Here is a 27,066-nt window from a genome sequence, read left to right on the forward strand (position 1 = left end):
CAGAGCTCAACAGTTTATTAACACCACCACCAAACACCCAACAGCGGGAGATGGACAATGGCCAGGTGGGAAGGGCTGTGCACCCAGCCCAATGCCCCGCAAGGCGGGACCAGCGCCCTGCAGCGCGCCCGCACAGCAGCCCCCATGCTCCTGCAGGCCCCCAGCAGAGGCCAAGGCCCTTGCTCTACCGGAAGAGGGGACCAGGGAAAGCACGGTGAGTAAAGTTAGCGGCCCCCTGGCGAGCCCGTTTCTCGCTCTGCTGCTGGCAATGCATTCGGCTCTGCGGGGCTGTGGCTGCATCTTCTCCAGTCTGACCCAAACCCCCAGAGCACAAGTAGCTCTGAGCCCGGCAGAAGGGACTGGCCTGTTCCCAGCACCTGCTCAGCACAGACCTTGGCCGGAGGCTCCTGCAGACGGCAGCTGATGCTCTGCACCAGCTGCGAGGGACGCTGCTACTGGCTAATGATTCTCACTGGTGCCAAGCGCCCACAAGCCCTCACTGCAAGTCCTGTGGGCTCAGAGCCCCAGGCCAAGGGCTGGGCAGGAGCAAATGCTACAGTTTGTAAAATTGTGGTGGGCAGGAAAGCCCCGAGGCAGGTGTGAAGCCTGCAGCTGCCTGGCAGCACAACCTGTGGAGGGCACCCCCACGCCTCAGAAGGCAAAACCACAACAGGTTAAAACAGTCGTTAGAATTAAAACTTTTTAAAGGGGCAACTGAGCCCCGCCCCGGGAAAGGAGGAAGTGGGGGCTGAGTAAGAGACAGCGAGGGAGCAGCTTCCCAGCCGGTCCTCTGTGCAATCTGTGCAGTAGGGTTTGAGGAGGGAGGGAGATGCCCCGGGGCAGCCACCAGCAGTGTCCTGGCCTCGGGGCAGGCGCTAGAAAGGCCTGGTCCGAAGCTGCTGTGCTCTTCCCTCCACAGCCGCGTTCAGTGCTCCTGGCTCTGCGGGCCCCTCTCAAGCCCCTCTTCCTCCATTTTCTTCATGGCCTCCAGCACTGCCAGCTCCTTGGCTTCTTTCTTCTGGTTCCTGGCTTCAAACTCCAACCTGCAACAAGCAGCAGATCCCATGGAATTCTCTCCCCAGCAGCCTTTGCTCCGCCTAGACCAAGGGGCCCCCGGCCAGTCTCATGACCAGCTGGTACTTCTGAAGCTTTCCGGTGAGCCCCAACCCCACTACTCAGACTGCACTGGGCTGTTTGCCCATCCCCCCTGCCTGTCACCTGCCCAGCCATGCCACTCCGCTCAGCCGCTCAGTATTGGCGCAGAGAGCCCAGGCGCATGAACCTGCCCACGTGGAGGAAACAAAGGGGCAGATCCAGGTCACATCCCCGTGGGACGGTAAAAGAACCAGGCTCTTTATACTGCTCACAGGGAGGGGCCTGACATCCACACACAGCTCTGTCCGGCCTGGCCCTATTCCAGCTTCTCCTCCAACTGGTGGCTCGCTGCCAGAGCAGCCAGGCTGGGTCACCCCAAAGGTCCAGCCGGACAGTGGCCAGTGCCAGGTGCCCCAGCGGGAACGAACAGGGAATCACCCAGTGATCTGTCCCGTCGCCCATTCCCAGCTTCTGGCAAACAGAGGCCAGGCACAGGCCTGCCCAGTCAGGCTAACGGCCTGATGGACCTGTCCTCCATGAATTTAGCAGGGTTCAGAAAAGAACTAGTGAAGACCAGGACATTAACAACATCCTCTGGCCAGGAGTCCACAGCTTGACTGTGTGTTGTGTGAAAAAATACTTCCTGTTACTCATTTTAAACCTGCTGCCTATGAATGTTATTGGGTGACGCCAAGTACCAACCTGGGACCTACCAATAGCCCTTGCCCTCGTCCTCGGAGGAGAACGGCTTAGGCTTGAAAGGGCAAAATGCCAACAGCTGGCCAGAGGGGACAGCACAATGGGTTTCCAGGCCCAGGACCTAGCAGGGGAATTTCTACCCCTTGGCATTTAATAACAGCAAATCAAACAAGACGCAGGCTTCGGAGAATCCAGCCAAGGGCCCTGACAGGCATAAGACTGAACGAGCTAAGGCCTCACGCGATTCACTGGGGAGAGGAGGCAGGAGGTGGATATTTGTGTGCCCAGCTGCAGAGTTCTGTAAGCAGGAGGGCACTCGTTTTCATGTGCAGCTCTACAAATCCGGCCCCAAGTGACTTTTCCCGAGTCCAGGGTAAATGTGGCGAGCTGGGAACAGACACCAAGTCTCCTGCCTCCAGTGTTTAGCCAGAGACTTCCTCCTCCTGTCTCTTCGCTCTGATTCGCCTGATGCTAGTTATGGGATAAGCCTGGGGCTAATGGGGCAGAACCCTCGGAGGCCAGGAAGCCAACCTGTTCTTAATGATTCTTTGCACAATCAGGTCTGTAGTGAGGTTGCTGCCACTGTCCACCAGCTGGAAAATGCCACGTCTCTTGGGCTCCTGCAAAGAGACACAGCAGGCTAAGACGGGAGGAACATGGAGCTCTTTGGATTTCAAGCCCAGTGAATCAACAACGAGCAGGTCCCGAGGCCCCCAGCCTGGCACAGAATCCTCCCTCTGCAAGCACAGGAAATCCACCAAGCTGCATGGCTGCAAAGGCAGAAAGTGAGCTGGCTCCCAACACTGAGATTGGAGGGCTTTCTTCTCCCGGGAAGGCAGCCAAACAGCTCAGGACAAGGAACCGATCTGAGTGTTCTGTAGGTTCTGCTGCTGCAGCTACGCTGGGGCGGAAGGAGGCCAGAGCTGCTGGCTAGAACTTCTTGGGGCGATGCACAACCAGACGTGCACTCTGAGCTGCGGAGCATCCTCAGAGCCATGCCCCATCAGGCATCAATGGAGCCAGTGGCAGCTGCTGGAGGCTCACCTGGTATGGATCGGAGCCATCCTTGTCCGGCACCACCTCCGTCAGCCCATGACACACACGTTCCACCTGGAGAGATGAGCACACGTCAGCCAGAAACTCCTCTGAAAGTGCCACTTCTCCCTGTCAGCACCCCGGAACCAGAGGGGGGCCTGCCCCTAACCCTGTGCCCCACAGCCTGGTGAAGCCCCACCGCCACCAGCTCACCCCATAAAGGATGGCCAAAGCACCGAGGGGACATTGACAAAGGGGTGGGTGCTGTGCCCACTGCCCCACACTCAAGCGCTTTCCGACGCCCACACCCCTTTGCTGGCCCGCGCGCGGCCAAGACGCTCACCCGGAAGTGATCCAGCAGGTCGGCAGTGACTGCGTACGGGGCACCAATCACAACCTCGGACACATACTGAGGAAGGAGAAGCTAGGTGTGATTGCAGGCACAGGAAAGCCGAGTCGGACCCACTCCCCACTAGCCAGTCCTGCCGCTCAGCTGTGTGCGTGTGGGGATTTGAAGGGGGGCTTCCAGCCAGTGCCCAGACTCCAGTATCCTTCGCTTGTCTGACAAGCATGGGCCCGATCATGGAGCCAAGACGCGGTGAGTCTGTACCAGCCTGGCTGACACCCGAGCCCTGGGCCTGATGGCGGGTGGCAGCAGTGCGTGCGTCACCTGAGCGAAGTGCCAAAGGAGCTACATTCATCCTGGCTGGTGGGGCACAGCTCACCCACAGGGGGCCGAGCCAGGGAAAGCGTTTCGGGAGCTCTCCAGGAGCCCTTTCTACAGAGCACACTGCTTGTACAGGACACTGGGGCTGTCTCAGCCCTTCAGCCTGTTCCGTTGGCGGACCGGACTCTGGGCTCGCTGGACCGTTCGTCTGACCCAGTGTGGCCGCTCTGATGCTCACGGGAATGCCCTGGGATCTTTGACAAGTGAGAACAGCCCTGGTTTTACCCTTCTAGCACTGAGCGGAGGCACTGATTCAGCTGTGCCAACCACCTCACTGCCAACACCAGCTTCCTACTTAGCTCGGGCACCTCGTGAGCACACAGCCCGCTGCAGGCTTGTCAAGCCGGCCAGTTAACGCTGCCTGCCTGCTCTATCACCACCTAGGACTTGGCCAGGTTTCAATACGTGGCAATATCCCAGCAGGGATGCCCTGAGAGGGGCAGTGCTCTACCCTTTCGATTCCATCACGATGCCACGGTTTCGGTTTTTATGGCTTCGTTTTACTGCGTTTCACGTCTTGCCGAGTTAAAATAACCCCATTAACCTGACCTTTGTAATTAGGAGCATCCATCTGTCTAAAGCTGAGCTTACCAGAGGCCGTAGAGTCTTACTCCTGTTACTGGCCAAGTCCGTCGATGCTTTAAAATCACTGGACCAGTTTTGACAGCGACAATATTTGACTAGTCAGTTTGCCCAGCCCAGGGCACGCTGGCTGCAGGGCAGGATGGCAGCACCTAGCTCAAGACACAGCGCTCTTGCCAGACACTCACCCTGCAGGCCAGGACGCTGAGTGTCCTCTCATGGATGTTCATGATGGGATAGTTCTTCCCCTTGTAGCGATTCACTTCCTAGGGGCAAAGCACAGGAGTGACCTTCTGGCAAGAGGGGAACTGTTCTTTGAAAGCCCTCAGGAGCGTCACAATCTGTGTGGCTCAGAGCACGGCTCCCAGCAGACATCCTGCTGAGCCCACCTAGGAACCTTGGCCCTCGCTGCCAGGACAGCACTCTGCCTGACCTTGACGCAGGACACCACCCTGACCTGATCAAAGTGCAGCCCAGCAATGATGTAGGGTCTGTCGGCCAGCAGGTGCACCTTCTCCAGGAAATCCACGTGCCCAATGTCTATGGCGACAGTTAAAGACATAGTCCTTAGCATCGCTCTCTGCCTCCCCCAAGCGAAGATGCTGCAGTATGAGAGAGGGCCCTGAGTAATTTTTATAACTTGCTGCCTCTGCCCCCACCCATCCCACAAACTCCGGGCACCTCCCCAGCCTGTGTTAATCTGATTCTACTTTGATCTCCTCCCAACATTTCTAATGGCTTTAGGGGCACTGTGGCAACTGGCCCAGCCCTGGAGACAGACGCACAGGGAAAGAAAAATATCCCCATGGCATTGGCTCAGCACGTGCTCAGACCAGTTCTCACCTGGTCACTGTGACAAGAGGCTTTAAAAGGGGGAACAAAGGAGACCTCAGACAACCCAGCCACCTTCCCCGCCCCAAGCCTGCTAGGTGTAAATCCACCCCAAAAGGGAGCTGCAGCTGTTTTCTCAAATCCATCTCCCCGTGATGGCGCCCTGTTCAGCCTCCGCGGCAGCGCCCTGTTCCTTCCCTTCCCTTTCCTCGCTCCGGGCTCTCTGCTCCAGTGGACATGTGAGAGAGACAGAGGCCACGGCCTCGTCCAGGCAGCACACAGGCCAAGGATACGGAACAGGTCAAAGGCTCCGGCCACATAGATGATGGTGTCTCCCGGCTGTGGCTCCTTCCCAGACGCAAACTGGATGATCTTTTGAGAAGTCTGCAGGAACTGCGAGACGCCAGTCCAGGGGCTGTGACCTTTAGGGCCCTATGCAAAGAGAACAGTGGCTCAGTCCCAATGGCACAGAGGGTTCGCATGGGAGATGTGTATCACTCCAGTGACCGAGACAGCTGAAGGGCAGGGCAGGAGGAGGATGCTGGCAAAAAGCCAGCAGGAAACCTGGCTCGCAGCAGCTGGCATTCCTTGGTTCCCTGGACTCAGTATTCAGGCAGGCCCACTGCCCGTATTCGCACCTGGGCCCTTCGGACCCATCTCTGCGAGCTAGTCTCTGATCCACCAAGAGCCCCAGAAGGTGATGCTGGAAAAAATGGGGAGAGAGGGGACAGGCAACAGGGCAGCCCAGATCCAGTATATTAGTTTAGCAGGCAAAGGTAAGTGGAATGGGACTAGCTCCAGCTCTACCCACCAGAAAGGGCAGGTGAGTGCGGGACTTTCTCCAAGCAGGGCAGGACTGGAAGAGGCCATCCCCACCCGCAAAACATCCAGCCAGGGGTCTAGCCCCACCGTGTGGCAGGACGGTGAAACAGCAGCTGATTGAAACACCAGCTCCTCTGCATCACTCTGCAGTTCCAAAAGGCCCAGAGAACTCGGCCCAGACCAGGGACATTCCCCAGGAACAGGGGCAGATGATCGTTTTGCGGGGCCCCGGGCAGCATAATTCCGCGGGGCCCCGCCTTTGCCGCGGGGCTTTCTGAAGCGTGGGGCCCGGGGCGACCGCCCTGTTCGCCCTGCCCTATATCCGCCCCTGCCCAAGGACACACTCTGCCCAGAAGGGAGGCTGAGAGGAGTCGGTAGGAGGCCTGCATGGCCAAGATGCTTCCCGGGAGCGTGGAGCCCCCCAGCAGTGCTGAAGGGGACACTTTGGAGACCACCTGGAAGAGCACTAGGCTGAAACCAGTGAAACCCGCAGACCGAGCCACTCGCTCCAGCAGACCCAGAGGGGAGCAAGTTCCAAGCACTCACCTTCCCAAAGTTGTCCTGGTGCTTGCGGTAATCCAGGTCCTCGTCCTGCAGAGGAAGGGCAGACTCAGAATGCTGATTCTGGGGTGGAGCTTCAGCCCAGAACAAGCTGCTGCCAGCAAAGGCCCCAGATACTGAGCCTGCTTTTGATATCAGCATTCAACAGCCAAACCCTGAGCGCCGGCGACCTGGCCCAAAAGCCAGACCGAGCACGGCTCGGGATCCGGCCCTGCCCTTGCCCAGCAGTAACGTCCCGACCGCACTCCGAGGCAGGGAGCCACCTGCCCAGACTGCACAGCCCCCAAAGGAGCAGCCCTGGGCTCTGCAGGGGGCCCTGTTCTCCAGGCAAGGATGGGAGGGTGTGTCTCTACCGCTGGCAGTGGTCCCTGCAAAGAGGCATGAGCTCCCTTCTCTGCTGCCTCGTGGGGCCAGAGGGACCAACACTCGAGTCCCTAGCGAGCATCTGAGCAACGGCAAGCAGGGCAGGGCTGCTCACGGGGGCGGGGCACAGGGAGCAATTGCACCAGGGCCCTGTCATTTAAAAAGGTGGCTGGAGCCCTGAGCCCTTTAAACCGCCACTGGAGCCCCATGTGGCGTGGTCTATGCCTCCCTGAGGGCTGGCTGCCACTAGCCTGCCCCTGCCAGGGATCCAGACCCAAGCCCCACATTGCCCAGGGCCCCTGCCCCGAGGCAGCTTGCAAAACCCATCCCCGCTCTGCATCAGCGCCAGGCCCCAACACGGCCCAGCCCGGCCATGAGGAGCTCGCTCGGCCCCAGCTCTGACTCACGATGTTGCTGTGATGAGCCTTGGTCATGAGCAGCATGCGGCCCACCAGGTCAGTGGTGGACACGCCCTGGGTGCGTTTGCATTCCCTGGAAGAAAAGCAGCAAAGGCTAAAAGAGGCCAGAGAAGCCGGGATCCCCTCAATGAGCAGGAGCCAAACCCAGACCAGGGGCTGGGCGAGGCCCTTCCCCCACCCCACATGGAGAACATTTGCCTGACTGAGCCTCTGCACCTCCGGCACTCCCCCCTCAGTGCGCGTGGCTCCTGTAAGACTCCCCTTGACCTACCCCACCACGGATGGCTGCAGTCCATGTCACGGCCCACTGGGGCCAGCCAGCTCTTGCATGCAGCACCGCCTGGAGGAAGGCCGACTCACGCAGCTGACAAACCATAGCTACAGACACTCAAAGACCAGCACGTTAGCTGGCTGCCACCCAGAGCCGGTCTTGGGGCGGGCGAGCCAAGCGCTTGCCTGGGGCTGCCACTTTCAAGGGGCCGCGGACAGTGCTGGTTTCAGGGGCGGGCCACGACTGCATTTCAGCCCAACCTCCCAAATCTTCCTCCCAGGTGTCCCTGGTTATTCCCCGACCCCCCTCTTTGTCTGCTTGACAAATTTTAGTCCGGTATTTTTTTTTAAACCATCTGGCAGCTCTACGGGCAAGCCGGGCGGTCGCCCGAGGTCACCAATTGGTTAGGACCGGCCCTGGTGCCACACCTCTGGCTGACGCAGCAGCACACACAGGTCAGATGGCAATGGGTTACCTGTATCTCCCAGCAGCCTTCACCTCTTCGTAGGTGTCCTTGCCGTCCACAGTTAGCGTGATGTCATCTACAGAGGGACAGAAGAACCAATCAATGTTCCCGAGCCCTCCTGCGCAATCCAGTGGGCTGCCAGGGCTGAGCAGGACCAGCACACGTCAGGACTCGGGACGTTAAGTATCGGTTAACTGAAGAGTCGAGTAACCTCAGGAATTCCTATCGGTTAGTGGACTAGTCTGTAGTCCCTGGGGGTGGGGCCAGCAGCAGTGCAGGGTGCCTGGTGGGAGCTGATCCGAGGGGAGCCAGTTTAAAAACCAGCTCCTCTTGTGGACCGGCTGCCTCTGATAGAGGCAGGATGGCAGCAGCCTCTGTCTGCGGGGGCAGCGTCCGAGCTCCTGGACCCGGACTGCCTGCCCGTCTCCTAATCCACCTTAAACGCAGGGTCCTGAGCCTGGCTGCTGGGCAACCGGCTAAAACATGTCCTGGTTGGGACGGGGGAGGGGAATGCACGTAGTCTGTAGCAGTAACCTAGAGCCTCTTGCTTATCGGCTCCACTATTCCATGCTAGTCAGGACAGGGACAGGAGCACAGGCTGAATGCTTCTGTTGAACCCACAGCGTACCCAGCCGCCCTCTCCCCTGCCAGGGAACAGCGGGGAGCTGCCATGTCCCTGACCGGGAAGGGTCACAGAGTCTAAACTTCATGAACTCATCTCATCTGACCTTGTGTGTAACACTGTACATGGGAGCCCTGCCCGCCTCTGTTCCTGCTGCGTCCTTGACACACACAGCTCAAGTCACCTCTGCTCTCTGGGAGGAGCCTGCCCCACAGACTGACCTCAGACATCACGCCCTAAGATCACGGAGCGGCTCAGCTCACTGTGGAGCAGAGTACAGTGCCAGCCAGAATAACATAGGCAGAGCTTTGCGGGATGGCTGTCACTCATAGGCCAGCCTAGCCCAGTGCCAGTCAGCAAAGCTCCCCTCCGTAGCAAAACTATTCCCTAAGGCATTGGCACCGTTTTCAAACCCGCTGCGGCTTTGTGCTGCACCCGCTCCAATTTTTCAGCATCCTTGTAAAAATGTGGCCACCAAAGCTCTGCGCAGGATTCCAGAGGCAGCCTCCTCAACCACAGACAGGGGATGTGAGGGGAGGTTCCTCTCAATCACCCGCAGGATTCCCAGTGTAGAGATGTAAGCGACTAGTCGACTAGCTGATAAGCAAAAGCTTAGTGGGTAGCTGACACACTAGTCGACTTGTCGCTTCCCCCCTTGCTGCCTCTCTCACAAAGAGGCAGCAAGGGGGCAGGAAGAGGAGAGGATACGGGGGGCAGCTGGCTTAAAAGCTGGTTCCTCCAGCTCCAGCTCCACGGGAGGGGGAGGGGCACAGTGGCGGTGTTCCACCGTTGAAATGTGTAAGAGTCCCCGCTGGGGCTCTTGTGCATTTCAAAGTGGAAGCGCTGCATGGAGCCCGGGGTCAGCAGGGGACTCCCCCCAGCCCTGAGCTCCACGCCGCACTAGTCCTGATCGACTAATTGAATAGTCGATGGAAATCCCCTCGACTATTAGATTAGTTAATTAATCGAAATGTAACGTCCCTATCCCACTCTGCTTCTTTCTGAGGCCTCTAGCCAAAAGCCAGGCCAGGCAGAGCGCAGGTCCCACAGGACAGGGAGTGACCGCCCCCTGCAGCAACAGTGCTGCTGCCTGTGACCCAGGCAAACCCGTGAGCTGGGAGGGCCGCTCAGCTGAACGCCTGCAAGTCTCCCCTGCGTTCCCTCCCTCTCTGTGTTGTCTGGTGGTTCCCAGGCTGGCCTGCAAGGGGAGGGAGGCCCAGAGAGCTGCTGCTGTTCTGCCATGGTTCTAGTTAAGCCTGGGTATTTCCTATGTCCCTTGGCTGTCCCTGAGCCCTGGAGAAGCCAGAGCCCCGGGGCTGGCGCGGGACTTTCCTGTTCACACAGAAGTGCTGAATGATCTGGCAGAAGGGCTGAGGGCAGCAGGCCTGGAGCTGACCCCACCTTCCCAGGGCCCCAGCGCAGCTGCAACACTCACTGCCGTGCACACAGAAGTCACAGTTATACTTGTCCAGGGTTTCCAGTGTGGTGACGTAGGGAGCTCCAGCAGCAATCTCATCCACCCACTTGATAGCTTGCACCATCTTGTATCTCTCTCCCTGGGTAAAGACAGGGGGTCCCTTGTGCTTGGCAATCTCCTCTGGGTTACAAAGAACAAAGTCAGTTAGAGACACAGCGCACCTGGCGAGGCAGTTCCACCGGCTCCTCAAGGGCCCCTCAGCAGCCTCACTTCCGAGGGCTCCCACTCTGGGGTGATTACCTCCAGCCACAGCTTTGTGTGTGGGAGCTCAGCCCAGAAGGCATGGGGGGAGAGGGAGGGTGAGCTCTAACCAATTCTAGCATGGGCCTGGGCATTTTACCTTAGACCAGTGGGGGCACCAGTGTTCCCTGCAGGCCGGGCGCTTGTGCGGCTGCTCACGAGTCCAATGCCACCCAGCTGATCAGCAGAGCGCCCGCCGCCAGGGCTTCTCCGCTGAGGTGCATGCTGATTGCACACAGTGGGGACTGCGAGAGCCGTGCGCTCCCTCTGCAGCCGAAGCGCTGCCACAGTTGCCGCACAGCCCTGGACATTTTAGCAAAACTACCCTGTCCCGGGACCATCTTGGTACAACGGCGCTGCAGCCTGCTGAGGCAGGAGGACCGCTCACTAGCCTAGGTGGCCTATCCCTGCCTTGGACCTTTCCCAAAACCCAATCCGGGGGAGCCTCAGCTGCTACCTGCTCTTATCTTGCATTCTCAGCAGCTAGAAAAGGAAGGGGCCTGGATCCCTGGCAACCCACGCAAGGGATGGGGCTTAGGCCCCGGGCCTCTGAACGTGGATTTCTGTAGAGTCCAGGGATGGCGAACCCCTGCAGAGTTTCTAAGGTGTCAGGGGAATCCAAATGCTAGTAAGAGACTCAGGGGTGATCCCCATTCAGGGACAAGGCCTGGTCTATGGAGGAAAATGTGTGACACTAAAAATCTCTCTGAACACAGAGGTGCAGATCCCAAGTACAGACACGTCCACCACCCACCTAGTACACTCTGTATGTTGGCTTAAGGCTGCCTCTGCTGGGGGTTTGCACCTGTGACTAGGCAAAACTTAATTGTTGGGAGGAGCAACATAGCCTGAAGGTCAGATCCAGGAGACCCAGGCTTGGTTCCTGCTCTGACACTGGCCTCCCAGTGACCTTGGGCAAGTCCCTTTTCTGTGCCTCGATTTCCCCTCTCTAAAGTGGGGGCAATGCTCCTGCCTTCTTTTGTCAAGTGCTTAGAGATGAAAAGGGCCATGCAAGAGACAGGTATTTCCTAAGCTACACTGGTGCAAGTTTTCTCATACAGGCCAGGCCCTAGAAACAGTTCCATGTGCTCTGGACTCTGAAGCCTTTCACAGAATCAGAGAAACGTAAGGCTGGAAGGATTTCAAGTGCAGACCTCTGCACGCAAGAAGCCCTCGGCCACCCCGCCAGACGTTTGTCCAACCTGTTCTTAACCCCCCAACCTCCCTTGGCAGCCTGCTCCAGAGCTCCATGAGCCTCGTGGCCGGAACGTTTCTCCGAATACCCTACAGCCCCTTGCTGCAGACTAACTCCACTGCTGCTCGTTCCACCGTCAGTGCACAAGGGGAACAGCTGGCGAGTCCTCTTTGCAAGAGCGCTTCACTGTCATCAGGCCCCCTCAATCATCTTCGCAAGGCTGAACACACCCGGGTCTTCACCTTCCTGCACCGGCGAGGAGAGCACTCTTGTGCTCTTGGGACGCTCTCCCGTGTGCCCACGTCACGCCGAGCTGGACCCCAGGCGCCAGCTGAGGAGAGCAGGGCAATTCTCTCCTGCGCTTTCCACGCCGTAAGCAGAGCGCAGCCCTGCTCTGACACTAGCCAGGGAAATCCTCCTTCGATGACTGGTGCTGCTAGGGAAGCTGTAACTGGGGATTTGCGGGGCATCCCGCTCACCGTCCTTGGTTCCAATTTAGCTGGCTGGCCCTAGCAGCAGCAGCAGGACTGAGAAAGCCTCTTACCATCTGTGTGGACGCCCACAATGAGATAGTCTCCCATGGCCCGAGCCTGGCGCAGCTGATTCGAGTGGCCGTAATGCACCATGTCATAGCTAGAAAGACAAAGGGTCACTGTTAGGCTGAATGGACAATCAAGAGGGTTCAGCTGCATAACACTGTGATTTGATCCTCCTCCTGCAGAGCAGTCAAAGACCCATCCGCTCGCTTCTTCCCCACAAAAAAGATTCAAAGGGTTCAAGTCTCCCAGCAGCTGAACTTCTGGTAATCACTATTAGGCACCTAGCCTGTCCCAGAAAGCTGTACTCGCCCTCTGCAATACATCGGCTGGAGGAACAGGGAGCCCACAGTGGGACTCCCGGATACACAGCTTAGAAATGGGTGTCAGTGTTACCAGAGGCTATGTTCCGTCAGCCAGCTCTGCTACCCACATGGCTGGAGAACCCTGCTAACCTGGTGACATCTGGGAGGAGATCCAGAATTCATTTCCTCCCTCCACGCTCCCCGGGATCAGAGAAGGTGTTTCTTGGATGCCCAAAGATTCAAGCAAGAAAAGGGGACTTAGACCCTTCCCATTTTTTCCACATCCCAGAGCTGAAAAGAATTTCATAGGAGCTGGTGATACACTGAAGCCTCCTTCAGTCCCCTGTACTGGGCAAGATAAAGACCAATACCATCTGAGGAGAGATTAATAAGACAGAGACTTTTCAGCTTGGAAAAGAGATGATTAAGGAGGCAGGGGTATAACGTGGGGGAGGAGGGCAGAGGTTTATACAATCCTGACAGATGCATAGAAAATAAATAATGAAAAGTTATTTACTTCTTCCCATAACTCAGAATTAGGGGCCAAGCGTAATTAACATGCAGGCAGTTTAAAAGAAACCAAAGGCAGTATTCCTCCACACCGCGCACAGCTGGCCTGGGGGACTCCTCGCCAGAGGCTGTTGTGAAGGCCAAGACTATAACAGGGGTCAAAAAAGAACCCGAGAAACATATAGAAGACGGGCCCATCAATGGCTGTTAGCCACGCGGGGCAGGGCCCATCCCTGGCCTCTGTCTACGAGAGCTGGGAATGGGCGACAGGAGGATTCCCGGTTCCGGTCACTCCCTCTGGGGCTCCTGGCCCTGGCCCCTGCTGGAAAACAGGCCACGGCGAGACGGCCCTTTGCGCTGAGCCGCTCCGTAGAGGAACGTTTAGACAGCGCAGACGTGGAGCGGGTGCTGTAGCCGGGCCGGTTCCAGGATATTAGAGCCAAAAGGTGGGCGAGGGCGTATCTGTCAGAGCACCAGCCAGAGCTGTCGTTCCTAAGGCTGCTGGGGCCCTCAGGGCTGCATGCGGAGCCCACGCCCGCACTCATGGTGGCAGCAGGAGCCGCAGGAGTTGGAGCAACCCAGCCGCTTGTTTCACGGCGGCAGCAGCGAGCAGAGAGCCCTGGTCCCAGCCCACTCCACTCCCCCGAGTGCCATGCCCGGGAACCCAGCTCAGGGGAGCGCAGTGGGCTGGGCCAGGCCACTCCTTCCTGCCGCCAAGGGAAGGGGCTCACCACCATCTGTGCCCCCAGGCTCCACTGTTCGGAAGAGAGGTGCAGGGGGGTGGATGGAGCTGGGGCATTGCTTGGGGGAAGAGGTGCAGGGGGCAGGCGGGGATGGAGCTGGGGCAGTACTTGGGGGAAGAGGTGCAGGGGGGCAGGCGGGGATGGAGCTGGGGCAGTACTTGGGGGAAGAGGTGCAGGGGGGCAGGCGGGGATGGAGCTGGGGCAGTACTTGGGGGAAGAGGTGCAGGGGGGCAGGCGGGGATGGAGCTGGGGCAGTACTTGGGGGAAGAGGTGCAGGGGGACAGGCGGGGATGGAGCTGGGGCAGTACTTGGGGGAAGAGGTGCAGGGGGACAGGCGGGGATGGAGCTGGGGCAGTACTTGGGGGAAGAGGTGCAGGGGGGCAGGCGGGGATGGAGCTGGGGCAGTACTTGGGGGAAGAGGTGCAGGGGGCAGGCGGGGATGGAGCTGGGGCATTGCTTGGGGGAAGAGGTGCAGGGGGGCAGGCGGGGATGGAGCTGGGGCAGTACTTGGGGGAAGAGGTGCAGGGGGGCAGGCGGGGATGGAGCTGGGGCAGTACTTGGGGGAAGAGGTGCAGGGGGACAGGCGGGGATGGAGCTGGGGCAGTACTTGGGGGAAGAGGTGCAGGGGGGCAGGCGGGGATGGAGCTGGGGCAGTACTTGGGGGAAGAGGTGCAGGGGGCAGGCGGGGATGGAGCTGGGGCATTGCTTGGGGGAAGAGGTGCAGGGGGACAGGCGGGGATGGAGCTGGGGCAGTACTTGGGGGAAGAGGTGCAGGGGGGCAGGCGGGGATGGAGCTGGGGCAGTACTTGGGGGAAGAGGTGCAGGGGGCAGGCGGGGATGGAGCTGGGGCATTGCTTGGGGGAAGAGGTGCAGGGGGCAGGCGGGGATGGAGCTGGGGCATTGCTTGGGGGAAGAGGTGCAGGGGGACAGGCGGGGATGGAGCTGGGGCATTGCTTGGGGGAAGAGGTGCAGGGGGACAGGCGGGGATGGAGCTGGGGCAGTACTTGGGGGAAGAGGTGCAGGGGGCAGGCGGGGATGGAGCTGGGGCATTGCTTGAGGGAAGAGGTGCAGGGGGGCAGGCGGGGATGGAGCTGGGGCATTGCTTGGGGGAAGAGGTGCAGGGGGCAGGCGGGGATGGAGCTGGGGCATTGCTTGGGGGAAGAGGTGCAGGGGGCAGGCGGGGATGGAGCTGGGGCATTGCTTGGGGGAAGAGGTGCAGGGGGCAGGCGGGGATGGAGCTGGGGCATTGCTTGGGGGAAGAGGTGCAGGGGGACAGGCGGGGATGGAGCTGGGGCATTGCTTGAGGGAAGAGGTGCAGGGGGGCAGGCGGGGATGGAGCTGGGGCATTGCTTGGGGGAAGAGGTGCAGGGGGCAGGCGGGGATGGAGCTGGGGCATTGCTTGGGGGAAGAGGTGCAGGGGGCAGGCGGGGATGGAGCTGGGGCATTGCTTGGGGGAAGAGGTGCAGGGGGACAGGCGGGGATGGAGCTGGGGCATTGCTTGAGGGAAGAGGTGCAGGGGGGCAGGCGGGGATGGAGCTGGGGCATTGCTTGGGGGAAGAGGTGCAGGGGGCAGGCGGGGATGGAGCTGGGGCATTGCTTGAGGGAAGAGGTGCAGGGGGGCAGGCGGGGATGGAGCTGGGGCATTGCTTGGGGGAAGAGGTGCAGGGGGCAGGCAGGGATGGAGCTGGGGCATTGCTTGGGGGAAGAGGTGCAGGGGGGCAGGCGGGGATGGAGCTGGGGCATTGCTTGGGGGAAGAGGTGCAGGGAGGCAGGCGGGGATGGAGCTGGGGCAGCGCTTGGGGGAAGAGGTGCAGGGGGACAGGCGGGGATGGAGCTGGGGCATTGCTTGAGGGAAGAGGTGCAGGGGGGCAGGCGGGGATGGAGCTGGGGCAGCGCTTGGGGGAAGAGGTGCAGGGGGCAGGCGGGGATGGAGCTGGGGCATTGCTTGGGGGAAGAGGTGCAGGGGGGCAGGCGGGGATGGAGCTGGGGCATTGCTTGGGGGAAGAGGTGCAGGGGGGCAGGCGGGGATGGAGCTGGGGCAGCGCTTGGGGGAAGAGATGCAGGGGGAAAGGCGGGGATGAAGCTGGGGCAGCCCTTGGGGGAAAGAGATGGATTGGGAGCAAGGCAGGTAATTAGTCAATTACCTGCAATTTAACATCCCTAATCTGGAGCAACTGTGCACTCCAGCCTGGAGTCCTGGCAGGCGGGCAGGGATGTCTGCTACCAATGTCAGACTTGGCCCCTCCCACCACCGACATCCCCCAGTCCCTCACAACGGCAGGAGCCCTGGGGAAGCCGAGCAGATGCGTTTTCCCAGTTTGCTCCACTTCCCCTGCTGTTGCCACACCAGGCCCCTCCGCCCTGGAATTCCTGAGGCTGGGTCCCTCAAGGGACGGTGTGCCATGGAGGAGGCAGAGCGATGGTAGGAAGGGGCAGGGTTCGGGGAGCAGTAACAAGCCCCCCCCTTCAGCCTCCCGGGACTCCCAGACTGGATTGCACAATTGCTCCAGCCAGGGACGGCTTGTGGGCCGGGAGATTGAGACCCTGCTCTGAATTGATAATAATCTATTACAATAATCTCAATTCAATACAAGAATATCAGGCAGGACGTTTTTGCAGCCACGTTTTAAAGAGTGTCAAAGAACTAAACTGCTGGAAATCTCTGGCTAAAGATCTGGAACCCCACTTCACTGAAGTACAGGCAGTCCCCGACTTTCGCGGATCCGACTTATGTCGGATCCACACTTACGAACGGGGCTTTCTCGCCCCGGAGGTCAAGGTGGCGGATTGCTACCTGCGAGCTCCGGGGCGAGAAAGCCCCGTTCGTAAACTGCTCCGGTGCCCCTGGTCTGCTGGAGACGCCCTGGTCTGCTGGAGACCGTCTCCAGCAGACCAGGGGCACCGGGCGGGTTCCTGCGCTTCTGAGGCTTTGCCAGAGCAAAGCCTCAGAAGCACGGGAACCCGCCGCGGCTGCGGCTTCAGTCCCGGTGCCTGTGGTCTGCTGGGGACGGTCCCCAGCAGACCACAGGCACCGGGACTGAAGCAGCAGCCACGGCGGGGTCCCGCGCCTCTGAGGCTTTGCCAGAGCAAAGCCTCAGAGGCACGGCACCCCGCTGCCGCTGCGGCTCTGCTCCCCGTGTCCCTGGTCTGCTGGGGGGGGGGAGCGCAGCTAGTGTGCCCCCCCCCCAGCAGACCAGGCTTTTGTTTTGGACCCTGGGGCAGAGCAGCTGGGGCGCTGCCGATTGGTCCTGCAGCGCCGCTCTGGGCACTACTGGACCAACCCGGCAGCACCCTAGCTGCTCTGCCCCAGGTCCTGATTCAGCCGCTGCTGGTCAGTTTCAGCAGCGGCTGAATTAGGACGCCTGGGACAGAGCAGATGGGGTGCTGCTGGGTTGGTCCAGTAGCACCGAGGAGCGGCGCTACTGGAGCAACCCAGCAGCACCCCAGCTGCTCTGCCCCAGGCGTCCCCAAGTCAGCTTCTGCTGAAACTGAGCAGCGCTGACTACAGGAAGCCCGAGGCAGAGTTGCTCTGCCCCAGGCTTCCTGGAATCAGCTGCTGATCAGTTTCAGCAGCAGCTGACTTGGGGACGCCTGGGGTTCTTAAATTGATTCTGTATGTAAGTCAGAACTGGCGGTCAGTTTCAGCAGCGGCTGAATCTGGACGCCAGTTCCGACTTACATACAGATTCAACTTAAGAACAAACCTACAGTCCCTATCTTGTACGTAGCCCGGGGACTGCCTGTACTAAACTAAGTTTCTGCGAGCTATAGCTTCTTCTGCAAGTGCAGAGGGAGTATCTGTTTCAGGGCAGTGTCTTCAGGTAGATCAATTCATTGACTAATTCAAAGTTAAACTGCCTGGAGCTAAAAAAGCAGGAAAGCTCTGAATAAAGATTAGGTGAGAGGACAAGGTCAACTAGTTCTAAAATACTGAAGGACAAGATGAGCAGAAACATTCCGTTCAAGTCACTAACTATAAATGATTCTTCTTTTGAGTACAGAAGCAGCTAGTTTCAAATATAGAAAGATGTTTAGATAAAAAAGTTTTTGCATCCAGCACATTTAAGGTAGTTTATTTTGGAAAAAAGGATGTTTTTGTGAATTTTAATTGTATTTGAATTTCTATCCAAATACAGCTTCACACAAATGGCAAGCGAAAAAGTTAAGCTATATCAGTGTTTCCCAATTGGTGCTCCGGGGAACCCTGGTGTTCCGCGGAGCAAAACTAGGGGTTCCGCAAGGAGCCAGCACTCCCCCGCCCCCTCTGAAAAGAGAGAGAGAGCCGGCTAGCCAGCAGAGGCATGGGCGGTGAGTTGTGTGGGCTTGTGGTGCTCATGCTCCAGCAATATTTGGAGCTGGAGCAGGTCCCGACCCCTCCACCGCGCATCCTCCCACCCCAGCCCCAGAGCGTCTCTCCCCTGTCCCGGACCCATCCCTGCCATGCGCAACCTTCACTGAGCTCCCCCTTGCAGGCTGCTGCTGCCCTGCGCAGCATGCTCAAATCAGTGGGTGGGGAGACACCCGGACATGACGTAACATCACGGCCCAGGATTTTAAACCTGCTGGGTGCTGTGTTGCGCCGCATGGCTGAGTTGTGGGTTGAGTCCGGGGACAAAGCACAGACTCTGGCCCCGCAAAGTGGAAGGCAGAAGGTATGGGAGAGGGAAGGAAGGTGCTTGTGCGGAGGGGAAGGGGAAGGGGAAGAGGAAGGCACCAAAGGGACGGGTGGAGGAGAGACAAATGCCAGGGGGCCAAGTGCAGACAATGAGGAAAAAGGCAGGAGGGGAGGTGTCAGTGGGAGAGGGACAGGGTAAGGGCCTTGGGGGCTAGATAGGTGAGGGGAGGTGCTGGGAGAAGGCTTGAAAGAAGGGATGGGCATGAGGAAGGCCGGGATGGAGCAAGTCATGTGTGAGGGCACAGGGGCATGAGGGATATGGGGGCAGAGGGTGGTGAGGGGTGGGCATCAGGGAAAAAGGGGGCAGGGGAAGTGAGGGAAGGGGGAGGTACCAGGAGGGTGCAGGGGTAAGGGAAGGTGCAGGTGCCAAGGGATTCTGGGGGTGAAGCAGAAGGGCAGATACCTGCAGGGGAGGGACCACCATCAGAGGAGAGACGCAGGGCAGGTTTGTAGAGGGAGGTGTTAGAAGAGGGGATGAGGAGGGGTAGCTCACATGATCAGAGTGGGGCTACTGGAGAAGTGGGCACAGGGAAGAGAGAAGGGCTGGTGGAGGGGGGCAGGTTGCAGGAGGGCTGAGGACAGTGAGAAGAGCAGGAGTCAGGACAGCAGAGGAGGGTGAGGAGTGGGGGGGCAGCAGGCACCAGGGGAGCTGATGGAGCAAGGGGAGGAGACATGGCAGCAGAGGGAAAAGGTAGAGGTTTAAAAATATTTATTAATAACTTGGGTAGCACATCCAAACAAGCCACATGAACTCAGTGCTGGTGCACAACACAAAATTCATTTTGCTCATGTGAGGAAACTCTTAGGCTACGTCTACACTGGTTGTTTCTTGCGCAAGAACATCTTGTGCAAGAGTTCTTGTGCAAGAACACATCCACACTGCCATGTGCAAGCTGTGCTTTTGCACAAGAGCATCTATGGCAGCGTGGATGTTCTCTTGCCCAAGAAAGTGCCGATGGCCATTTTAGCCATAGGGCTTTCTTGCACAAGAAATTCATGTTGCCTATCTACACTGGCCTCTTCCACAAGAATAGTTGCACAGAAGGGCTTACTCCTGAGCGGGAGCATTGTAGTTCTTGCGGAAGAAGCCCTGATTTCATACATGAGAATGTCAGTGTTCTTGCGCAAGAACACACGGCCAGTGTAGACAGGCAGCAAATTTTTGCACAAGAGCGGCCGCTTTGGCGCAAGATCGTGCCAGTGTAGACACAGCCAAAGGGAGGGAGGAAGGCAGGGGCAGGGAATCAGCACCTGGCTCAGCATGTCTGCATGGTTTGGGGGGAAGGTGCAGGGAAATTGAGCTCAGCTGGGTTGCAGAGTGGGGAGGTCTGGGGGGCTGGGCTGGGCTGTGGGGTGGGGGATGTGTGTGTGTGTGTGGAGCTCAGAGGTCAGTTTGGCTGCAGGAGGAGGGAGGTGCCGGAAACCGGGGCTAGACTCAAGGGGAGTGAGGGGCAGGGAATCGGCTCTTGGCTCAGCAGTTTTGCGGGGCTTGGAGGAAGTGCAGGCAAACAAGAAACAGGGTTGGGCAGATCAGTTGGGTTGCAGGGGATAGAGGTGCAAAGAAGCCTAGTGGGGACGGGGGGGACCAGGAGTCCTCAAATGACCTCCCCTGGACCAAAAATTCCTCATCTGGGACCAGTCAGGTCCAGAGGGTGCCAGATCAGGGAGGTCCAACTCCTACCCAAGTCCGCTCCTTGCACTCCTCCTCGTAACCAGACACCCTATCCCCAATCTGCTCCTGCTCCCTCCCCCTGGCCAGACACCCTACATCCAGCCTGCTTCTATCACCCAGACCTTACCCCCTTCCACCCCCCACCTCCTTCCCAGATCCTCTGTACCCCATCCCTATCCCGCTCCTTGGCAGCCCTGCCATCCACCCTAGCTCCGCCCTGGCCCCAGCACCTTGCCTCACACCCCAAGACTCAGCACCACCCTGGCCCCAGCACCCTGCCATCCACGCTAGCACCCAGCAGCACCCTGTTCCTTGTCCCAGCACCCTGCCAGTCACCCTAGTGCCCAGCAGGACCATGTCGCTGACTCCAGCACCCTGCCACCTGCCTGTCCCAGCACCTTGCCCCAGCACCCCACCACGTGAGCGAGCATCCTTCCACCCAGCAGCACCCTCTCCCCAGCCCCAGCACCCATTAGCACTCTGTCCCCTACCCCCACCAGCATATCTGGGACCATATTAGTGAGGCTTGGGGTTTTTTGGAGGGTTTTTGTTTTGTTTTTTGCATCTCACTTGTGTGGCCCCAACTGACTTTTCTGTGGGTCAGTGACCTTTGACTCAAAACAGGTTCCTCACCCCTCTCATATATAAAGACAACGCTAAAACCTTTTGAGTTTGACATATTTTATTTAAAAATGAAGCCAGGCCAACAAGCCCCCAATTGGGACCAAACCCCAATTTCACTGCAGTACCACCGGACCCCAAATCTGAGCCTATCATACACTGGAACCCCCTGTCCTGAGCCTCTTACATCCCCAAACTCCTGCATTCCGACATCCTCAGTCTTCTGCCACTATACTCCTGCACCATCCACACATCACAAATCTGTGTCCTGAGCCCATCATACTCACAACCTTCTTGCCCTGAGTCCCTCACATATCCAGCCCAAACTCCTGCACCCTCACATCCAAGCCCTGGCTTGCTCAGCACCCCAACCTTCCACCTGAACCCAACACTCCCCAGCCTGGAGCTCCCTCCCCGTGCCAACAGCCCTTTCTCCTGCATCCAAATTCCCTCCCAGAGCTTGTACTTCTCACCCCTTCCCACACCCAAATCCCTCATTCCCACCCCACACCTCACTCTCACTAGGTTGAGACAGGTATAAGGGCTGGGGATAGCAAGTGATGGAGAAGAGGGGAACAGAGCAGATGAGGCCTCACGGAAGAGAGGTGGGGAGGGGGTGTCTCGGGGAAGGAATGTGATTTTCATGAATTGGTGGGTCCCTTTCTCCTCCCGCCCTCCCTCCTTTTTTTTTTTTTTTTTTTTGTTTTGCAAACCTAGGGGTTCCTTGATATTCTGAAAAGCTGAAAAGGGTTCCTCGGCCAAATAAAATTGGGAAACACTGAGCTATATAATTGAGCTAAACTAATTGTTTTCAACCAATGATCCACAGACCTCTGGTAGTCCGCAGATTACAATGAAGGTTTCCAATCCACTTCTCCATTTGAAATTTCTGAAGGGTCCGCAAATGAAAAAAAGTTTGAATACTGCTGCTCTAAGCAATATACAGGCAGTCCCCGGGTTACATGGATCCGACTTACATCGGATCCCTACTTACAAACAGGGTGAGGCAACCCCGCACTAGCTGCTTCCCCCCAGCAGACCAGGGAGACGCGAAGCTAGGGCCCCTCCCCCCAGCAGACCAGGGAGACGCGGAGCGGCTTTTCTCAGCAGACACCTCAGCTTGAGAATAAAGGACTGAGGGAAGTGAGATGTGGGAGAATAAAACTGAGCTCTGGAGAAATGTTTGGCTAGCGTTTCCCCTACAATATGTACCAGTTCCGACTTACATACAAATTTAACTTAAGAACAAACCTACAGTCCCTATCTTGTATGTAACCCGGGGACTGCCTGTATATAGATATAATACCTCTTTCAGGTTAACACAAATCAACATGTTCTAATGGTTATCCACCAATTAATCTTCTTTAGGAAAATTACAAAGTAGTACAAGCAAATAATTACAACTGGCCATTTAAATCAAGGTTTCCTGCTTGCTAATTGTTATTTACATTGTTTTACTTCAAATCCCTCCATCCAGCCTAGGAACACTTGAATGGCCCTAGAACAATAAACCTACCACAGCTAGGTTCCAGGCCTTTCCTGTCTCTCCTCACTTTATACCATGTTACCCCAGACTCCCATGCTCCAATACTACCCTTGTCTGCTTCTCCCACATTTGAAGTCCATGCTGCCCCTTCCACCCAAGGGGGACACTTCCCAAATTCATCCGCAAGATCCCTCTCTCTTGAAACCCCTCCTCCAGGGCCACTGCTTCTAAAATCCCTACAAGTCAGTAGTCAAATAATCCAAGAGAAGTTGAATGTAAAGCAGGTTTAGTTGTTTGAATCCCTCTTCCCTGCCCTGTGAAAGTGAACTGTCATTTTAGATAATGAACTCTTTAAAGTAGAGAGCTCACCTTATATTCCTGAGTAGGGATGCTGGTTGCTACCCCTTATCAAAACTAGTCAAACTACTAAAAGTCTGGCCAAAAAGTTACACAAAGTTCTCCAGCACAAAGCTACATCAGCAGCTGCCTGCAGAAGGGAGGAATTTTGGGACTGTATTATAAGTATCAGAGGAGTAGCAGTGTTAGTCTGAATCTGCATAAACAACAAGAAGTCCTGTGGCACCTTATAGACTAACAGATTTATTGGAGCATAAGCTTTTGTCGGCAAAGTCCCACTTCGTCAGAGGCATGCAGTGGAAATTCCAGAGGCAGGTATAAATATACAGGCACATGAAAAGAAAGGAGTACCAATCAAGGGGAAGAACAGAGATAACAAGGTCAATTCAGTCAGCGAGGTTGTGGCCTGCTTCTAGCAGCTGATGTGGAGGTGTAAACACCAAGAGAGGAGAAACTGCTGTTGTAGTTGGCTAGCCATTCAGTCTTTGTTCAATCCTTATAAGCAGGGCTTGCCGAACCGCGGCGAGCCCCGCTTGCCAGCTGCGCTGTCCGGCGATCTGCACAAGCGCATGCGCAGATCGCCCGAACCCGGCTCTTCTGGGTTACAATCTACTCGCCCGTGGCGAGTAGATTGTATTATTTGTTGAGCCCTGCTTATAAGCACATCTTAGAAGAAGACTCCTGAAGCGCTCCAGCACTAGGGAAATGAGGAGATAGAGACACACCTCTCAAAGTGAAGGAGTAGCCCACAAGCCCAGGAATGCACAATGGCCTCGACAAGAAGATGGATGTTTACAGACACGTTTAAGTTCCAAAGTCCTTCTGAATGACGCAGGACACAGGCTAACAAGAACACCCACTTATATTACTCAGGATAGCTGGTTTTATGTTTTTTCTCTCTTTATATGCATATAAAAAAAGGACAAACTCTCCTGCTCCAGGGTATAAATCACCTGATAACGGAAGTTTCTTCCTAACGTATGGGCCTATGATTCCATAATTGCCTGCTATATAGATTCCTGCACCTCTCCTTGGAGCACTTGATGAGACTACAGTGAGAGACAGCAAAAACAAGGAGTCCTGTGTACCTGAAAGACTAACAAATTAATGTGTATAAGCTTTTGTGGGCTGCAGTCCACCAAAGCTTATGGCCAAATTAATTTGTTTAGTCTTTCAGGTACCACAGGACCAGTGTTCCCTTTAATTTTTTCCATTCTTATGCGGAATAAATTTTGTTATGTGCACCAAAGCAAGTGCAGATGCACATTACCAACAGAATCAATGGCTGTGGGCTCGGTGCTCAACATCTGAATCTCACCTGGGTGGCTGCCCAAGTGCTCAGCTTACAGGGAACACTTCACAGGACTCCTTATTCTTGCCAAAATGGCTACCCCTTAGACCAGAGAATCTGGAAAAGATTAGGCCTGGTCTGGCCCCACACCACCCCAAAGGGACACTGCTGAGTGACAAGCCACCAAAAACCCACCCAGCCAGGAATATGACGATGGCAGCCTACCCCTGTTCACCTGCCATTTTGTCCCCTGAACCCACGGACAACAGCTGCCCCATACCTGTTGCATCTTTGGTGCAGGACATTTGGGCTGGGTCACATCAGAAATGGGATCCGCCCCCCACCCCAGAGAATCACAGGGTTGGAGGAGACCTCAGGTCATTGAGTCCAATCCCCTGCTCAAAGCAGGACCAATCCAATGAAATCATCCCAGACAGGGCTTTGTCAAGCCAGGCTTTAAAAATCTCTATTGAGGGAGATTCCAGCCCCTCCCTAGGGAACCCAGCCCAGGGCTTCCCCACCCGCCTAGGGAAAGAGCCTTTCCTAAGATCCAACCTGGACCTCCCCCACCGCCAACTGAGCCCATTGCTCCTCCTTCTGCCACCTGCCCCACTGAGAACAGCCTCTCTGCAACCCCCCAGGAGCGTCCGGCTGCTCTCAAATCCCCCCCCTTCTGCAGCCTGAACAAGCCCAATCCCTCGGCCCCCCTCAGGCCAGGCGCCCCCCCCGCCCCTCTCCCCTCAGGCCATGCGCCCCCCCCCGCCTCTCCCCTCAGGCCATGCACCCCCCCCGCCCCTCTCCCCTCAGGCCATGCGCCCCCCTCTCCTCTCAGGCCATGCGCTCCCCCCCCGCCCCTCTCCCCTCAGGCCATGCGCCCCCCTCTCCTCTCAGGCCATGCGCTCCCCCCCCCGCCCCTCTCCCCTCAGTCCATGCGCTCCCCCCCTGCCCCTCTCCCCTCAGTCCATGCGCTCCCCCCCGCCCCTCTCCCCTCAGGCCATGCGCCCCCCTCTCCTCTCAGGCCATGCGCTCCCCCCCCCGCCCCTCTCCCCTCAGTCCATGCGCTCCCCCCCTGCCCCTCTCCCCTCAGGCCATGTGCCCTCCCCGCCCCTCTCCCCTCAGGCCATGCGCCCCCCCCCGCCCCTCTCCTCTCAGGCCATGCGCTCCCCCCCCTGCCCCTCTCCCCTCAGGCCATGTGCCCCCCCCGCCCCTCTCCCCTCAGGCCATGCGCCCCCCCCGCCCCTCTCCCCTCAGGCCATGCGCTCCCCCCCCGCCCCTCTCCCCTCAGGCCATGCGCCCCCCTCTCCTCTCAGGCCATGCGCTCCCCCCCCGCCCCTCTCCCCTCAGTCCATGCGCTCCCCCCCTGCCCCTCTCCCCTCAGTCCATGCGCTCCCCCCCGCCCCTCTCCCCTCAGGCCATGCGCCCCCCCCCGCCCCTCTCCCCTCAGGCCATGCGCCCCCCTCTCCTCTCAGGCCATGCGCTCCCCCCCCGCCCCTCTCCCCTCAGTCCATGCGCTCCCCCCCCGCCCCTCTCCCCTCAGGCCATGCGCCCTCCCCGCCCCTCTCCTCTCAGGCCATGCGCTCCCCCCCCTGCCCCTCTCCCCTCAGGCCATGTGCCCTCCCCGCCCCTCTCCCCTCAGGCCATGCGCCCCCCTCTCCTCTCAGGCCATGCGCTCCCCCCCTGCCCCTCTCCCCTCAGGCCATGCGCTCCCCCCCCTGCCCCTCTCCCCTCAGTCCATGCGCTCCCCCCCGCCCCTCTCCCCTCAGTCCATGCGCCCCCCCCCTGCCCCTCTCCTCTCAGGCCATGCGCCCCCCCCTGCCCCTCTCCCCTCAGGCCATGCGCTCCCCCCCTGCCCCTCTCCCCTCAGTCCATGCGCCCCCCCCCGCCCCTCTCCCCTCAGGCCATGCGCCCCCCCCCTGCCCCTCTCCCCTCAGGCCATGCGCCCCCCCCCTGCCCCTCTCCCCTCAGGCCATGCGCTCCCCCCCTGCCCCTCTCCCCTCAGGCCATGCGCCCCCCCCGCCCCCTCCCCTCAGGCCATGCGCCCCCCCCGCCCCCTCCCCTCAGGCCATGCGCCCTCCCCTCAGGCCATGCGCCCCCCCCGCCCCTCTCCTCTCAGGCCATGCGCCCCCCCCCTGCCCCTCTCCCCTCAGGCCATGCGCTCCCCCCCAATCATTTCAACGCGCCCCATCCCCCGCGGAGGGGCCCTGGCCGGGGGGGGGGGGGCTGTGTCCGGCACCTCCCCAAGCAGCCGAAGCGCGGCGGGTCCTCCCCGGGGGGGGGCAGAGGCGGGGGGGGGGGCCGGGGCGCGTCTCCCGGGCGACGGGGCCTCGCTCACCAGCCGTCGCACCAGACGCGCACGGGCCGGGGGCTCGCGCCGGCCTCGGCCGCTCCGCTCCTCGGCATCGCGCGAGTGCGGGGCCCGGCCCGGCCCGTCACCTGACCGGGCGGGGCCTGATCGCGGCCCGGCCCCCCCGCCCGCGGCTGCCCCTGCCCCTGCCCCAGGTACCGGGGGGGCGGGGGGAGAGCAGGGGTAGCGGCAGGGGGAGGGGATGGGGGCGGGGGGAGGGCAGGGGTAGCGGGAGGGGGTGGAGGGGCAGGGGGAGGGCAGGGGTAGCGGCAGGGGGAGGGGATGGGGGCGGGGGGAGGGCAGGGGTAGCGGCAGGGGGAGGGGATGGGGGCGGGGGGAGAGCAGGGGTAGCGGCAGGGGGAGGGGGCGGGGGGAGAGCAGGGGTAGCGGCAGGGGGAGGGGATGGGGGGCGGGGGGAGAGCAGGGGGAGGGGATGGGGGGCGGGGGGAGAGCAGGGGTAGCAGCAGGGGGAGGGGATGGGGGGAGAGCAGGGGTAGCAGCAGGGGGAGGGGATGGGGGGAGAGCAGGGGTAGCGGCAGGGGGAGAGCAGGGGTAGCGGCAGGGGGAGGGGATGGGGGCGGGGGGAGAGCAGGGGTAGCGGCAGGGGGAGGGGATGGGGGGCGGGGGGAGAGCAGGGGTAGCAGCAGGGGGAGGGGATGGGGGGAGAGCAGGGGTAGCGGCAGGGGGAGGGGATGGGGGGCGGGGGGAGAGCAGGGGTAGCAGCAGGGGGAGGGGATGGGGGGAGAGCAGGGGTAGCAGCAGGGGGAGGGGATGGGGGGAGAGCAGGGGTAGCGGCAGGGGGAGGGGATGGGGGGCGGGGGGAGAGCAGGGGTAGCAGCAGGGGGAGGGGATGGGGGGAGAGCAGGGGTAGCAGCAGGGGGAGGGGATGGGGGTTGGGGGAGAGCAGGGGTAGCGGCAGGGGGAGGGGATGGGGGGAGGGCAGGGGTAGCGGCAGGGGGAGGGGATGGGGGGAGAGCAGGGGTAGCAGCAGGGGGAGGGGATGGGGGGAGAGCAGGGGTAGCGGCAGGGGGAGAGCAGGGGTAGCGGCAGGGGGAGGGGATGGGGGCGGGGGGAGAGCAGGGGTAGCGGCAGGGGGAGGGGATGGGGGGCGGGGGGGAGAG

At 59.4% G+C, this 27,066-nt stretch overlaps 1 protein-coding gene across 1 annotated transcript; it reads right to left on the reverse strand.

The window, feature by feature from the left end:
* On the reverse strand, positions 1 to 26,091 carry PCYT2 (phosphate cytidylyltransferase 2, ethanolamine). Its single transcript, XM_075904205.1, has 13 exons — positions 25,934 to 26,091; positions 11,950 to 12,038; positions 9,929 to 10,090; positions 7,881 to 7,947; positions 7,123 to 7,207; positions 6,338 to 6,382; positions 5,263 to 5,401; positions 4,596 to 4,678; positions 4,327 to 4,404; positions 3,173 to 3,238; positions 2,839 to 2,904; positions 2,326 to 2,414; positions 1 to 1,043 (listed from the first exon to the last, which is right to left on the reverse strand). The coding sequence occupies exons 1-13, from the start codon at positions 25,999 to 26,001 to the stop codon at positions 926 to 928; spliced, it is 1,155 nt and encodes a 384-aa protein (XP_075760320.1). The 5' UTR covers positions 26,002 to 26,091; the 3' UTR covers positions 1 to 925.
* Between the last annotated feature and the right edge of the window lie 975 nt (positions 26,092 to 27,066).

This window comes from Pelodiscus sinensis, chromosome 20, assembly GCF_049634645.1.
Source record: "Pelodiscus sinensis isolate JC-2024 chromosome 20, ASM4963464v1, whole genome shotgun sequence".
Lineage (NCBI taxonomy): Eukaryota > Metazoa > Chordata > Testudines > Trionychidae > Pelodiscus > Pelodiscus sinensis.